The sequence below is a fragment of the Syngnathoides biaculeatus genome, chromosome 10 (genome assembly GCF_019802595.1).
Source record: "Syngnathoides biaculeatus isolate LvHL_M chromosome 10, ASM1980259v1, whole genome shotgun sequence".
In the NCBI taxonomy this organism is placed as follows: Eukaryota; Metazoa; Chordata; class Actinopteri; order Syngnathiformes; family Syngnathidae; genus Syngnathoides; species Syngnathoides biaculeatus.
Window position 1 is genome coordinate 29130428 of NC_084649.1, and position 14595 is coordinate 29145022.

At 45.7% G+C, this 14595-nt stretch overlaps 1 protein-coding gene across 1 annotated transcript in view; it reads left to right on the top strand.

Moving 5' to 3' along the window:
- The first annotated feature begins 244 nt into the window (after positions 1 to 244).
- cldn19 (claudin 19) overlaps positions 245 to 14595 on the top strand; it is a 45342-nt gene continuing 30991 nt past the window's right edge. The window contains exons 1-3 of the mRNA XM_061833523.1: positions 245 to 467; positions 1502 to 1666; positions 7028 to 7112. Of these exons, the coding sequence (XP_061689507.1) occupies positions 245 to 467; positions 1502 to 1666; positions 7028 to 7112 (473 nt within the window). The remainder of the gene's footprint in view (positions 468 to 1501; positions 1667 to 7027; positions 7113 to 14595) is intronic.

Below are 14595 nucleotides of genomic sequence, written 5' to 3' on the forward strand. Positions count from 1 at the left end.
AATACAGATAAAATACTTGATAAAGTGCTTAGTTGACAACTGAAACAATTTCACCTCTATTTTCCCAGAGACAGGACAGACATTGGAGCCCTGACAGGAGAGACATTTTTGCAACAGTTCTGATATGATTCTATCTTGATGAGTTAAAGACAGTCAAAGGCACCAGATAGAAAATATAAATTAAACAGGATTATCCACAAAACACGTTCTGAAGATAGTGACTGAAGAAGATTGAAACAAAAGGATGGCAAACTTGGGTCTCCAGTTGTTAGGTTATTTCCTGGCCTTGGGTGGCTGGATTGGAATAATTTCCACCACAGCTTTGCCCCAGTGGAAGCAATCATCATATGTGGGTGATGCAATTATCACCGCTGTGGGTCTGTATGAAGGGCTGTGGATGAGTTGCGCCTCACAGAGCACAGGACAGGTCCAATGCAAGATCTTTGACTCGATGCTTTCTCTTGACAGTGAGTACAGAGCTCAGTTTTGACTGGAAAATATTTGTCGCGCTAACTTGTGTCTTCTAAATTAATTACATCCATTATTGCCATAGTTGCCTCAGTTTTTTTATGTTTAAATGTGTGTATATATAGTTTTGTTTAAAATGTTTAAATGTGTATACATATATATATATATATATATATATATTTACTTTATATGTACTGTATTTGTGTGTGTGCGTGTGTGTGTATATATACATATATATATATATATATATATATATATACACTCACACACACACAAATACAGTACATATAAAGTAAATATTTTTCAAATTTGTATAAAACCGAACACTCAGAAGAATATTGTACTGTCTTTGTAAATGAATATGGGCTGTGTTTAGGCAAACACCACTGATGATTCACCAACACAAACACATGAATATGGGCTTTGTTTTGGCAAACACCAGTAATGATTCACCAACTAAAACGCACACACAGACACACACATTCACTGTTGTGAATGGAGCATATCCTGAGTCAAAACAAAATGTACTGGTGACTATAATATATGAATATTCACCAGACAGAGATATACCATCCAACCAACATATGATCTACGGCAGGTGTTGAATGGATGCATCAAAAAATTAGAATAGGTTCATTAACGATTGGTCTCTTGTACTTTTATAAATTCCCTTTCAATATTTACATACTGTTTAGCCATTCCCTTTCAATACTCATTCACTTTCAGGTTTGTGTGTGTGTGTGGTGTGTGTGTGTGTGTGTGTGTGTGGTGTGTGTGTAATTATGCAAAAATATGTTCCCCCCACACAGTTATGTGTGCGTAGGCCTTTGTCTGAAGGACATTTTTTGTATTTTTTGAGAAAGCAAAACCACCAGTATTTTCCATGCATTGGCTCTATGACAGTAGTCCACTGTATAGTTGTGGTCTCTGATTTGCATTTGTGTCTCTTCAGTGAATATCAGTTAGCTTGTTTTTAAGTTGATGTTATGATCAATCTTTTTTTCTTTTACATTCTCCTGCCCCCTCTCTCTAGTCCATATCCAGACATGTCGTGCCCTAATGGTCGTGTCAGTACTGCTTGGCCTTTTCGGCATCATCATCAGTGTGATTGGCATGAAGTGCACAAAAGTGGGAGATAATAACCCGACAGTCAAGACACGTATTGCAGTGACTGGAGGAGCTCTCTTCCTATTTGCAGGTATTAATTGTATTTTTCCTTTTTTTTAAAATATTTACTTTATTTTTACTTTCAACAAATTAGTAACTTTATGGTATCAGGAGTCCAGAGGAAAATGTCAACCAGTTATTGAGAAATACACAATTGTACAAAGTACTAAACATTTGTTTAGGAAAAGATTGGGATCTACAAAGAATACATGAAGTGGGCAGGGAAATGTAAATATACACTAAATGTAACCTATTACAATGAGCATGATTTTTTTCACATTTGTCACTGTCAATTGTCACAAGTTTTTCCATTACCTTCCTATACGTATATATCATCACAATTGCCTGACCCAATTTAGAATTTCTCACCCCGTAAAGTTAGATCAATGATTTGTTTTTTAATATATTAAATATATTTGAAAATAAGTGTTGAAAACCTGCTATAGGCTGGCAACCAGTTCAGAGCGAAGCTTGGCTTTCCCTCAAAGATACAGTTGGGATAGGGTCCAGCACGCCCAAAACCCCTGTGAGGATAAGCAGTACAGAAAATGGATGGATGTGTGGATGGATGGATGGAAGAAGTACTGGAAACAAGTGCTGGGAGTGAGAACAGTTGCGTTAAAATCTTTTACATTATTTCAGTTGTTCACATTTTTCAGGCATGGCTAAAACCAAGGCTGAGTACACTCTCGCATGATTCAGCTTTCCCCTACTATATAAGTACTGATAGCCTTCCTTCAAGATGACCCAGTCATTGATTGGCCCTCTAACTCGCATAGCCTGCTAGAATGCTACACCACTACTCCGCAATGTAATGTGGACCCACACCGACTAATGCATATGAGTTGACACCTGACCCCTGTTAACAGCTAGTGTCTGTGTTTCCAATAAGTCACCACTTCCCTTGGTTTTGTCCAGTGTGAGTCCACACAACAGAGAAACTTCAGTGAAAGTTAAGAGTTTATTAAACACAATGGAACACAGCTTTATATTGATGAAAAATGGAAATTTTTACATGACTGCACACCTTTGGGTGATGCTGTATCAAGAGGATCATTGAATTCTGTCAACAGACCCTTGCAGCTTCCACTACTGTACCTGGTTGCTGCTCATCAGTGGAATTTGAAGAGCGAACTTTTAAATACTATGCACTTGCCTCAGAAATGTCTTTAAATGACTATACATAGGAAACCTCTTTCCTCTTTGAGTCACACAAAATTATTTAATAGTATTGTGGTTTTCTTGAACTGTGTTGTCTTGCGGCCAGTTCAGGGTGTACCTCAATTCTTGCTCAAAGATAGCAGGGATAGGATCCAGCGCGCCTGTGTACCTAGTGAGGATAAGATGGATGGATGTCTAATTTGCGTTGCCTACGCAACAGAAATGACATGTACAATATGTCGTCATAAGGGCTCTGGGAGCCATATAAACCATCAGAAGAGCCGATATGGCTCGTGAGGATAGGTTCCTGACCCGTGCTGTAAATAATTCCATATCAGATCGGTCGTGGCCCAGATTAACCTCTGCTCCAACACTGTGAAGCTGCAAGGGTGCCTGTGGAAATTCACATACTATGGGTCAGAGAGGTTGAAAGTGAGTTCTTAGGCAGAAAGAGACGACGAAAGCATAGAGCCTAGCATTGAATGTGGGGACTAGGATATGAAAATATTGGGTACTGGTTGACAGGATGATTAGAAAGCTGATATATTGTGTATTGTGGAGACCAGATGGAGAAGAAGGACGCTAGGAGTTTAAGGGTTAGGTTGAAATTGTTTTACCGTGGTGTAGAAGGGATGAGAAATGGGGAATCGGTTATTTTAAAAGAGAGAGCTAAGAATGTCTTTGAGGTGGAAGGAGTATCAGATTGAGTGATGAGGCTGAAATGTGAAATTGAGGGTGTTACTTATAATGTGATTAACGGCTAGACCCCTGAGGTAAGTGCTGAAAGAGAAATTGTGGAAGAAGCTAACTGAAGTACGTAGTTCTGAGCATCCCAGACAGAGAGAGAGAGTGTTGTGATCAGTGCAAATTTTAATGGATATGTTGGTGAAAGAAACAAGGGTGATGAAGAAAAAACAGGTAAGTACAGCATCCAGAAAAGAAACTTGGAGTGACAGATGGTGGGAGAAAACGACTGTAGTAAACACTTTTTCCCCAGAAGAGCCAAGAATATAGGGTGACCTACAAGAGCGAGGTAGAAGCAAGGAAGTGAATTTCATCTCATGCAGACGATGGAATCTGAAGGAGGTTAATGACTGTAGAGTAGAGGCAAGGGACAGTGTGGCGAGACAGCATAGGATGGTGGTGTGTAAGATGACTCTGGTAATGAGGAAGAAGATTAAGAAGACTAAGGTAGAGCAGCGAATCATGTGGTAGAAGCTAAGAAAGGAAAACTGTTGTGCGTTTTTTCAGGAAGAGGTGAGACAGGCTATTGGTGGACAGGAGCAGCTGCCAGAAGACTGGAACAAGGTGATCAGAGAGACAGGCAGACAGAGAGTACTTGATGGAGCTTCTGGCAGGAAAGGAGAGAATGAGACTTGGAGGGAGAACCTCAAAGTATAGAAATTCATAGGAAAGAAGTGAGCGAATAAGTGAGACACAGAGAGTTACAGAGGAGAGGAGAATGTCACATTGAAATGTGACATAGGGCAAAATAGAGGTGACAAAGGCCAAACAAGAGGCAAATGCTGACATGTACATGACATGTAGGATGTGTAGCAGGTTAGCGTCATTAACAGTAGAGATGGAAATGTGTTGACTCTTTCCAGTAGTGTGCTAGATAGATGGAAGGAATACTTTGAGCAGTTGATGAATGAGGGAAATGAGAGAGAAGGAAGAGTAAATGAGGCGAGTGTAGTGGAGCTAAAAGTGGCAATGATTAGTCAGAGTGAAGTTAGAAAGGCATTAAAGAGGAGGAAACATGGAAAGGCAGTTGGTCCTGTGGAGGTATGGATGCATTTTGGAGAGGTGGCTGGGAAGTTTTTGACCATTTTTTTAACAGAATTCTCCTGGATGAGAAGATCCCTGAGGAATGGATGAAATGTATGCTGGTACCCATTTTTAAGACTGATGTGCAGAGCTGTGGAGACTAAAGAGGAATTAAGTTGATGAGCAACACAATAAAGTTATGGGAAAGAGTACCATAGAGTAGATTCAGGAAAAAAGTGTTTATTTGTGAGTAACAGTATGGTTTCATGCCAAGAAAGAATACCATCCACCCACCCATTTTCTGAGCCGCTTATCCACATAAGGGATGCTGGAGCCTATCCGACCTATCTTTGGGCATGTGGCAGGATACACTCTGAACTGCTTGCCAGCCAATCGAAGGCACATATAAACAAACAACCATTTGTACTCACATTCACACCTACAGGCAATTTAGAGTCTTCAGTCAACCTACCAGGCATGTTTTTGGACTGTGTAGGAAACCAGAGTTCCCGGAGAAAACCCACACAAGCACATGGAGAACAGGCAACCTCCACCCACTCCATTCAGGCGGGGCCAGGTTTTGAACCCTGGACGTCAGAAATATGAGGCAGTTGTCCTTACCGGTCGCCCACAGTGCTGGCGAAAGTGCACCACAAATGCATTATTTGCCTTGACGAGGTTGACCTAAAAGTACATAGAAGATCAGAAGGAGTTACATTATGTGTATGTAGATCTAGAGAAAGCCTATCAGGACCTCTGGTACTGTATTCGTAAGTGTGGAGTTGCAGAGGAGTATGTTAGAATAATACAGGATGTGTATGATGGCTAGTTTCTGTAGCCGGGGATCGAATCGCTAAGGTCCCCGCCTTTGGCTACTGCCCAGCTCACATCACACCCGACCCCTATGGCCCCTCTCATAGGTGGTGAGCCCATGGGAAGGGAGACACATGTGACCCTTTCGGGCTGTGCTCGGCCGAGCCCCATGGGTGCAGGCCCGGCCACCAGGTGCTCGCCTTCAAGCCCTACCTCTAGGCCTGGCTCCAGAGGGGGGCCCCGGTAATCCATGTCCAGGCAAGGAAAACCAAGATCGGTCAAAAAAAGGGTGGCATGCCCTCTCCAGGTCGGGAATAAGATCCTGCCCCAAGTGGAGGAGTTTTATCCCTGTGGACAATGATGTTTGCAGATAATGTGATATGCACTGTGAAAGCAGAGAGCAGATGGAGGAACAGTTAGAAAGGTTGAAGCATGCATTCGAAGGAAGAAGAATAAAGATTATCCAGTCAGACAGAATATTTTTGTATGAATGAGAGGGGAGGACGGGGAGAGGGAGGCTAGAGGGAGAAGAGATAGCAAGGGTGGAGGACTTGCTTGTTGGCGTCAACAGTTCAAAGCAATAATGAGTGGAAGGAAGTGAAGCAATAATGAGTGGAAGGAAGTGAAGAAATAGGCCAAAGCAGGTTGGAACGGGTGGACGAAGGTGTCGGGTACGTTGTGTGAAAGAAGAATCTCTCCTAGATTAAAGGGTATAGTTTATAAAACAGTGGTGAGGCCAGCCAGGATCTATGGATTAGAGACAATGAACTAACTGAAGAAACACCAGGATGCAGAGATGGAGGTCGTGGAAATTAAGATGTCGAGGTTCACTTTGGGAGTGACAAGGTTGGATGAAATTAGACATGATCTCATAGGGACAGCCAAGTGTAGATGGTTTGGAGACAAAGTTGGAGACAGCAGAGTTAAATGTTTCACACATCCAGGAGAGTCATAGTGAGTACATTGGAAGAAGAGTGATGAGGATGGAGCTGTTAGGCAAGACAATTAGAAGAAGACCCAAGAGAAAAGGTTGATGAATGTCATGAGGTAAGACACGAGAGCATTTGGTGAGGAGGATAGAGGAGATAGGCTTGCATGGAAAAGCTTGATGCTGTGGAGACCCCAAACGAGACAAGCAGAAAGTAGAAGAAGATGCAGAATATATCTGACCACAGTGTAAAATAGAATGAAATTGATGTTAAAAATACTCATTTATTATTAATTTTCATATTCCTGATAGGGCGGCTGGCACTTTGGAGCAGCTGTAAAGTGTTGCCCTCACAGTTCTGAGGTCTCGGGTTCAATCCCCGACCCGCCTGTATGGAGTTTGTATGTTCTCCCAGTGCCTATGTGGGTTTTCTCCAGGCACTCTGTTTTCGTCCCACATCCCAAAAGCATGCAACATTAACTGGACACTCTCAATTACCCTTAAACATTATTGTGAGTGTGTCTGTTTGTCTCTATGTGCCCTGCGATTGGCTGACAACCAGTTCAGGGTGTAGCCTGTCCTGCCCGTTGACAGTTGGGATAGGCTCCAGCACTCTCTGTGACCCTCGTGAGAATAAGCGGCTAAGAAAATAGATGGATGGATGGATATTCCTGATAAAGTGGTATGGCAATTGATTTTGCCGAATTCTTCGTTTTCTTACAGGTTTGTGTACATTGGTTTCTGTTTCCTGGTACGCAACACAGGTGTCTTATCAGTTCTTCAACCCAAATACTCCACCCAATGCAAGGTATGTTTAAAAGATTTTGCATCCCCCTGTACTGTAAAAGTCCCAAATTTTGCCTATTTAGGTATCCATAGTGTGACTCTTTAACATGGACTCAGTATGAAATGGCAAATTTCATTTAAATTAAACACCATGGTTTTGTCACACCAGTATACAGAAAAGGCACCTCTGATAGCTACTTCTGTTTGACCCATTTTTTTTCTATGACTGCCACAATTCCTCTAATTGGTTGTCTCTGTATAGAAGACCCAGTTATGTGAGCACACGTGTTTGCTATGTAGACAGCGCTGGCTCAGGAGGGGAAAGCGAAGGCAGAGATCTTCGCTAGTGACGTAGTTAAGCAAAAGAAATTTGAATTTCCTGATTTTAGGCCTCGATAGAAAAACATCCGCAACTCAGGAATAGTTAGACAATTAGAATTCATTATTCATACATTTTCTGAGGCATCACAGAGCCAATATTACATGCCAAATACAAAAAAAAGTTATGGCAAAATATGTCCCCTTGAAAGTTCATCCATTATCAAGTGGTACCAAAATGTTTGAGATACCTAATAGAGATTTTGAACATAATGAAAACATCCCAAAGCGGAAAAAAAGTTTCGTTAGCACAGGGTGATTCTAGCATGTTTAGTCTGAGTCTTTGGCCCTCTTCGGATTCTTGATTTTGCTTTGGAATTTTCCTTTCCTTTCTTATCCCATCAAGAAGAACCAGATGTATTTGGAGGATAGGACATTCGAATTTTAGGAAATGTGACTCGGTGCAACCTTTAAGCCACATTCAGTATAGGTTTCTCCTGAACAATCTTTTCGAAAAGAAAGGTGATTTATTACGCACAATCCTTTACAGGTGAAAATATTTAAAGCAACAGTCCATCAACGATTATAGACTTCATGAAGACACTCAAAAATTTTCATGCAATACTTAAAAAAGCAAATAAATTATTTTCATAAAATACAAAAATTGTGCAGAATGGTATATGTAAACAAATGTGTCAAAAATGGTCTTTGTGAACAATGGCAATGCAAATGTAAAATTCTGAGATGTACAGTAAGTGTGTATAAAATGTCAGACTAACATCTATACAGAAAAAACAACTGTATACACAAAATACACTGAACAAAAATAATGCAAAACTTGTTTTTCCTCCCATTTTTCATTTGCTGGACTCAAATATCTATTTTTTTTCCATATACACAAAAGGCCATTTCCCTCAAATATTCTCAGCAAATCTCAGTAACCTGTTACTGAGCATTTCTCCGTTGTCAAGATAATATATCCCACTTCACAGGTGTGGCATATTAAGATCCTGATTAGATTGTTGCACAGGGGTCCCTTCGACTGACCACAACAAAAGCCAACCAGAGCTGTTGCGCGTGAATTAAAATGGTCTTTTTGTGTATGTAGAAAAAGGATTGGATCTTGGAGTCCAGCTCACAAAAAAATTGGAGCAAAAACTAAAGTAGGGCATTTTTATTTTTGTTCAGTATATAAAATATAGACGCATGCGGAAGGGATAAAACTTCAAGACAAAGGAAAGAAAATATAAGCAAACAACCTAGATTTTTTTTTCCATGAATATTTATACATAAAACTGAACATACAAACGTATTCGCAGATGTACAATTTGTGAAAAAAAGCATTAAAAAAATTCCTGTCGATACACCCAAGATTTTAATTAATTCTTTTAAATATAGAAAGACTTTATATGGGCAGAATCTGTAAATTATTAAAAACATTTTATTAGTTAAAGTTAAAGAAAGTGATATAATTTATGTATGCAAATATGATGTGATATAATTATGTTAACACAAATGAAGCCTAAATATCAAATACAGGGACTCCTCGATCTACCAACGAGATCCGTTCCTACGCTGGTGACAGTCACCTGAATTTCAGCAAAAGTCATATTTCAACATTAAATTCAAAATACTTCGTATGAAAAACTAAAATACATTAAAATTAAATAAATAAGATGCTGTACTGACCATTATTGTGAGAGGTGGATGGTGAAGAAGGAGAGGAGGCTGTGCTTAGCTATGCAAAGGAAGCATGTGCAGGTAGCCCTTTTTTTCCTTCACGAAAAAAGTTGCTAAGAGATCACTGTATACCTCATAGGAGTGAAACCCTTCACCTGTGTTTGTCCTTAATAATGATTGCCACGGTCGACCGACTGAAGCCCAAGTCTTTACCAATGTTCGTCGGTGTTAGTCCATTCTCTGATCTTTTTATCATGTTAAGCTTTGTGTCACGTCCCATCGGAAACGAGAGTAGGACCCAAATGCAGGAACTCGGAAGACGCAAGGTAGTTCAAGAAGAGACACGTTTATTGTATCCAGAGGTCGGGGATCGAGCAGGCAGTCCGGTGCAGCAGCGGTAGTTCGGACGTCGGGCGAAGAGAACAGATGAGCGGACAGGCAGGAGTCGGTACACGGGGAAACAATCAACGCAGGCAGAAGTGTCAAGGAGTCAGGCTTACAGGGTTGGTCGGAGAACAGGCGAAGGTCGGTACACACAGGTTCAATCAGGGATACGAGAGTGCTGGAACGGGACATAAAGCTCAACGAACTGGCGGAGCACCAGTCGTCATCGGGGTGATATAAATACACAGACTAATCAAGCCGCATGAGACGCAGGTGTGCACCCCAATCAGCGCGCCCGCGCAGGCACCTGCACAGCTCATGCTGGAGTGGCAGGATCATGACAGTACCCCCCCCCCTCAAAGGCACGGCTCCCAGACGTGCCTAAACGAAAAAACAGACAATAACACAGGCAGGGGTGGGCGGAAGGGGGTCCGGAGGAGGACACGCCCCCCCTGAACCCCAGACTGGTGGCCATCCAGGCCACCAAACACGAGGCGTCTGGGCGGACAGGTCAGGAGGACGACCCGGACGCCAAGCACCAGGGTCCCCACGGGGCGATTCGGGCGGACGACCACTGTGAGGAACCAAACGGCGAGGCAGGAACCAGAACGAGGCAGGCCACTGCTCCAGACGAGAACCTCCCACGCCGTCGTTGCAAGACGACCAGGGATTGGTCGCCAACGAGGCCAGGTCCTGAAGCGGCTGGCCGAACTCAGGAGTGAAGAAGATGATGGAGAGCAGGACCAGAGCCATGACCGCCACCCCGAAGTCTCTCCAGCTCCTGGGTGGCTCCACAGAACTCCCCAGCTCCTGCTGGACAGGGACGTGAGAAGGCGGCGGCGTCAGTACCGCCCCCTCCTGGACAGCAACTTGAGAAGGCGGCGCCAGTACCGCCCCCTCCTGGACAGCAACTTGAGAAGGCGGCGCCAGTACCGCCCCCTCCTGAACAGCAACTTGAGAAGGCGGCGCCAGTACCGCCCCCTCCTGGACAGCAACTTGAGAAGGCGGCGCCAGTACCGCCCCCTCCTGGACAGCAACTTGAGAAGGCGGCGCCAGTACCGCCCCCTCCTGGACAGCAACTTGAGAAGGCGGCGCCAGTACCGCCCCCTCCTGGACAGCAACTTGAGAAGGCGGCGCCAGTACCGCCCCCTCCTGGACAGCAACTTGAGAAGGCGGCGCCAGTACCGCCCCCTCCTGGACAGCAGCGTGAGAAGGCGGTGCCAGTACCGCCCCCTCCTGGACAGCAACTTGAGAAGGCAGCGACCCCGTCGCCGCCTCCCCCGTCGCCGCCTCCTGGACAGCAACGTGAGAAGGCAGCGACCCCGTCGCCACCTCCTGGACAGGAACGTGAGAAGGCAGCGACCCCGTCGCCGCCTCCTGGACAGGAACGTGAGGACGTGCCCGTCGCCGACAGAGCAGGAACGGGGAGCGACCGCGGGCCGGTCGCCGACAGAGCAGGAGTGTGGAGCGTCCACGGGCCAGTCGCCACTGCCACTCCAGAGCACGGACGAGAAGCGGCTGTGGAGACGTCGCCACCTCCTGGACAGCAACGTGAGGCGGCGTCGGGTCGGTCCCCACTGCCACGTGAGCTTGCACTGCATCCTTGAAACGGCAACGTGGGCGTGGCGCGGTGGCGAATCCCTTTCCAGGGCAACGTGAACCTGAGTAGGCGGAGAGTCAGTCGAAACTGACACGTGGGAGTGTCTCGGGAGCGGGTCAGTTCCGACTGCCGCGTGAGCTCTGCTCGGAACCGCCAACACTGCGACGTGCACTTGAGGTGGTGAGTCTGTTCCCACTGTGGCGTGCACTTGACAAGGGGACGGGTCGGTTTCCACGGCAACGTGAACCTGAGTCAGCAGCGAGTCCGTCGCCGTTGCGACGTCAGCGTAGCTCGGCTGGATCGCCAATCCTTGCCGGACCTGGGCCGTGAGAGCCGCCAATTCCGCGCTCTGCCGCTCAATCTCCGCCCGCAGTTCGCAGCGGAACGCCTCGTGATTTGACGGCACCTCCTCCCTCTGGGCTGGAAGCCTCGCCACCAGCTGCGGGTCTGCCGGTCTCACCGTTGCCGGCGAGGAGTGGGAGGACGGTGTCTTCGTTGCCGCGCAGCGAGAGACACAGGGAGCGCCCGGCCGGGGCGTCTCCGCTGGCCGCCACGCGGAGGTGCCGGGTAGATGGCCAAGCGGGTTCCCTCGTACCGATAGGTGCACTTGGATCTACCGGGCGAAGTCACTCGGGTGCTGGAAACGCGGGACGGCGGGGCAAACTGACTGGGATCAAAAGCCGGACAAAGAGACTCAAAATCAAAGTCGTCGGAGTCGTACTCAGGCAGCCCGGCATACAAATCACGGTCCTCCTCATATTCCGAAAAGTCAGAGTCCAGAAGAATATGAGGAGCCGGATGGGTCGTGTTCGGGACGTATTCGTAATTCGCTGGCGGAGCGTAAGACACGGAATCGGAGGACATCAGGGAGCCTATCCGGATCGGACAGGCTTGGTCCTCCGGCAGACGGTCTACCTTGCGTCGGTCCCGGCGACGCCGGGTCTTTCCTGCTGGGTCCTGTGATGGCCAGTTCGTTCTGTCGCGTCCCATCGGAAACGAGAGTAGGACCCAAATGCAGGAACTCGGAAGACGCAAGGTAGTTCAAGAAGAGACATGTTTATTGTATGCAGAGGTCGGGGATCGAGCAGGCAGTCCGGTGCAGCAGCGGTAGTTCGGACGTCGGGCGAAGAGAACAGATGAGCGGACAGGCAGGAGTCGGTACACGGGGAAACAATCAACGCAGGCAGAAGTGTCAAGGAGTCAGGCTTACAGGGTTGGTCGGAGAACAGGCGAAGGTCGGTACACACAGGTTCAATCAGGGATACGAGAGTGCTGGAACGGGACATAAAGCTCAACGAACTGGCGGAGCACCAGTCGTCATCGGGGTGATATAAATACACAGAATAATCAAGCCGCATGAGACGCAGGTGTGCACCCCAATCTGCGCGCCCGTGCAGGCACCTGCACAGCTCATGCTGGAGTGGCAGGATCATGACACTTTGTTTCCATGGTAAATGCTTTTCTTTTGGCTGGACCAGAATTGCTAAAAAGCCCAGCTTTTGGGCCATATTGTGTAAAGAGGTGGGCAAAAAAGGAAGAGATACTCCCGGGCACGCAATGTCAGATAAGCAATATGCTTTAGCTAAGCAGAAACACAATGGAGCCAGGGGCAAAATGGCGGACGAGACATGGGTGTCTTGAAGTCAAAATGTCATAGGTCGAGGATATTGTAACCTGAGGACTCTCTATATTGTAATCTGTGGTTGCTTTGTGGTGACATCTTGTGGTTAAAAAAAAACTAACATTCTAGACGTTTTATTTTATTGTTGATCAAATATTTTGCCGGTAAAGTCAACAAGCTTGAGATTTTACCTCAGCAATACTTGCCATCAAACCGTACTAAAGCGGCGACAATTACCAGAGAAATTGTTTTTGGCATACTTTGCAAATAATGATGATCCTGATCCTAACGACATTGCGTCATTTGAAATGGTGTCATCCTTTTCTATGTTCGAAAGGAGGCACATTTTATTTCTACCTGCCCCAATGAAGCATTCCTATAAAGGTGGACAAAAGATGGCATAAAAGTTAGGAGACTGGAAAATCCAACATGAACAACATTAAATCTCATGTTCCATCCCTGAATATTTGCTCATAAGAACTGTTGGCCAAATACTCTAGCAGTCATCTGATATTTATAGAACGAAACTAAAATATGTAAGTTTTGTTCTATAATTTAATTCATCCCAATGGAAGCAGTGGATTGGGACAGGATCCAATGCAATCCAACTTTATTTATTTTGTTTGTTTTACAGATTTACTGTATCACAGTGGCGTTTTAAAGGTCAAGTGTCATCTCTATAAACATTCTAAAATAGATATTGTCATGAAAAATGCATACGACATTATTCACTTCAATGTCTATACGAAAAAATAAATATGAGCGGAGAGCGCGTCATCCATGCGCAAAGTTACAGAAGTGTCATTCGACGATATCCAAGTGGTCACCATATTGGCTGGATCTCCTGTCCGTGATATCACCCCGGACATTCACCATTGAAAACATGCGGTGGAACCGAGTGTGGGAGACGAACACGCCCCTTCTGACACAGAAGTATTTTTCGAAGAAGAGAACATCACACAACCGAGTGAAGTTACCAGGGCAATATTACCCTATTGTTTCAAGCCACATTCAGATGATATGCGATAACGGCTATACTGCTTGCCTGTCCTATCCACTTCCGCAACGGAGATGAGCCATCGTGGCCCGACGCCGCTTACCATGGCGCCGAGCTGGGCTGCTTCACGCCGTTGTTCATAGCCGCCCCCGTCTGCATTGAACAGCACCACTGTGCACACGGCTGAGTGCGCCATTGTCGGCAGCGTTGTTCAGAGCTGCCGGCGTTAGCTTAGCCAAAGCCGTGACCGGTGGACGCGGCGCCTCGGCCGGGTGGCTCATTTTCGGCGCCGAGGTGGCTTATCACGGAGTCAAGCTGGGCTGCTTTACAGCCTTGTCGTCGCACGCCGCTGAGTGCTCATTGTCAGGAGCGTTATTCATAGCCGCTGTCATCTGCGAGCCAACGCGGCAGCCTTCGCTGGCGAGGAAACGCAGCAGCCTTCTCCGACACATTTAGCACGCCTGTCATATGTACACGGATCTTTTGTTACTTTATGAGACTGATTACGCGGTCCGCCCCAAACTATTATTTTTTTTGGTAGCTGTACACACACCTACCTGTCATTTGGAACCCACGAAGCTCTCGTCCTTTGCACCTGTGCAATCCATTTTTCACGACAAACCGGGTCTCTTGCAAACTTATGAAGGGTAAAATCCATCCTCCCGAGTTTTCAAGCAATGTCCAGCAATGCAATGAGCCGGCATTTTGGCTAACATGAAGGAACAACGGGCTACCTTCCTGGAGGTAAAACTAATAGAAACAAACGAGTCCACTTGAAGGGGGTCCTGACATGAACGTCACTTCCTGCTTCTTCTCGAAAACAAATCCCTCAAGAGGATTTTCATGGCGGGAGTTACAAAAAGCTGTATACATCATTTATGGTGAAAAAACACATGGGTCCATGT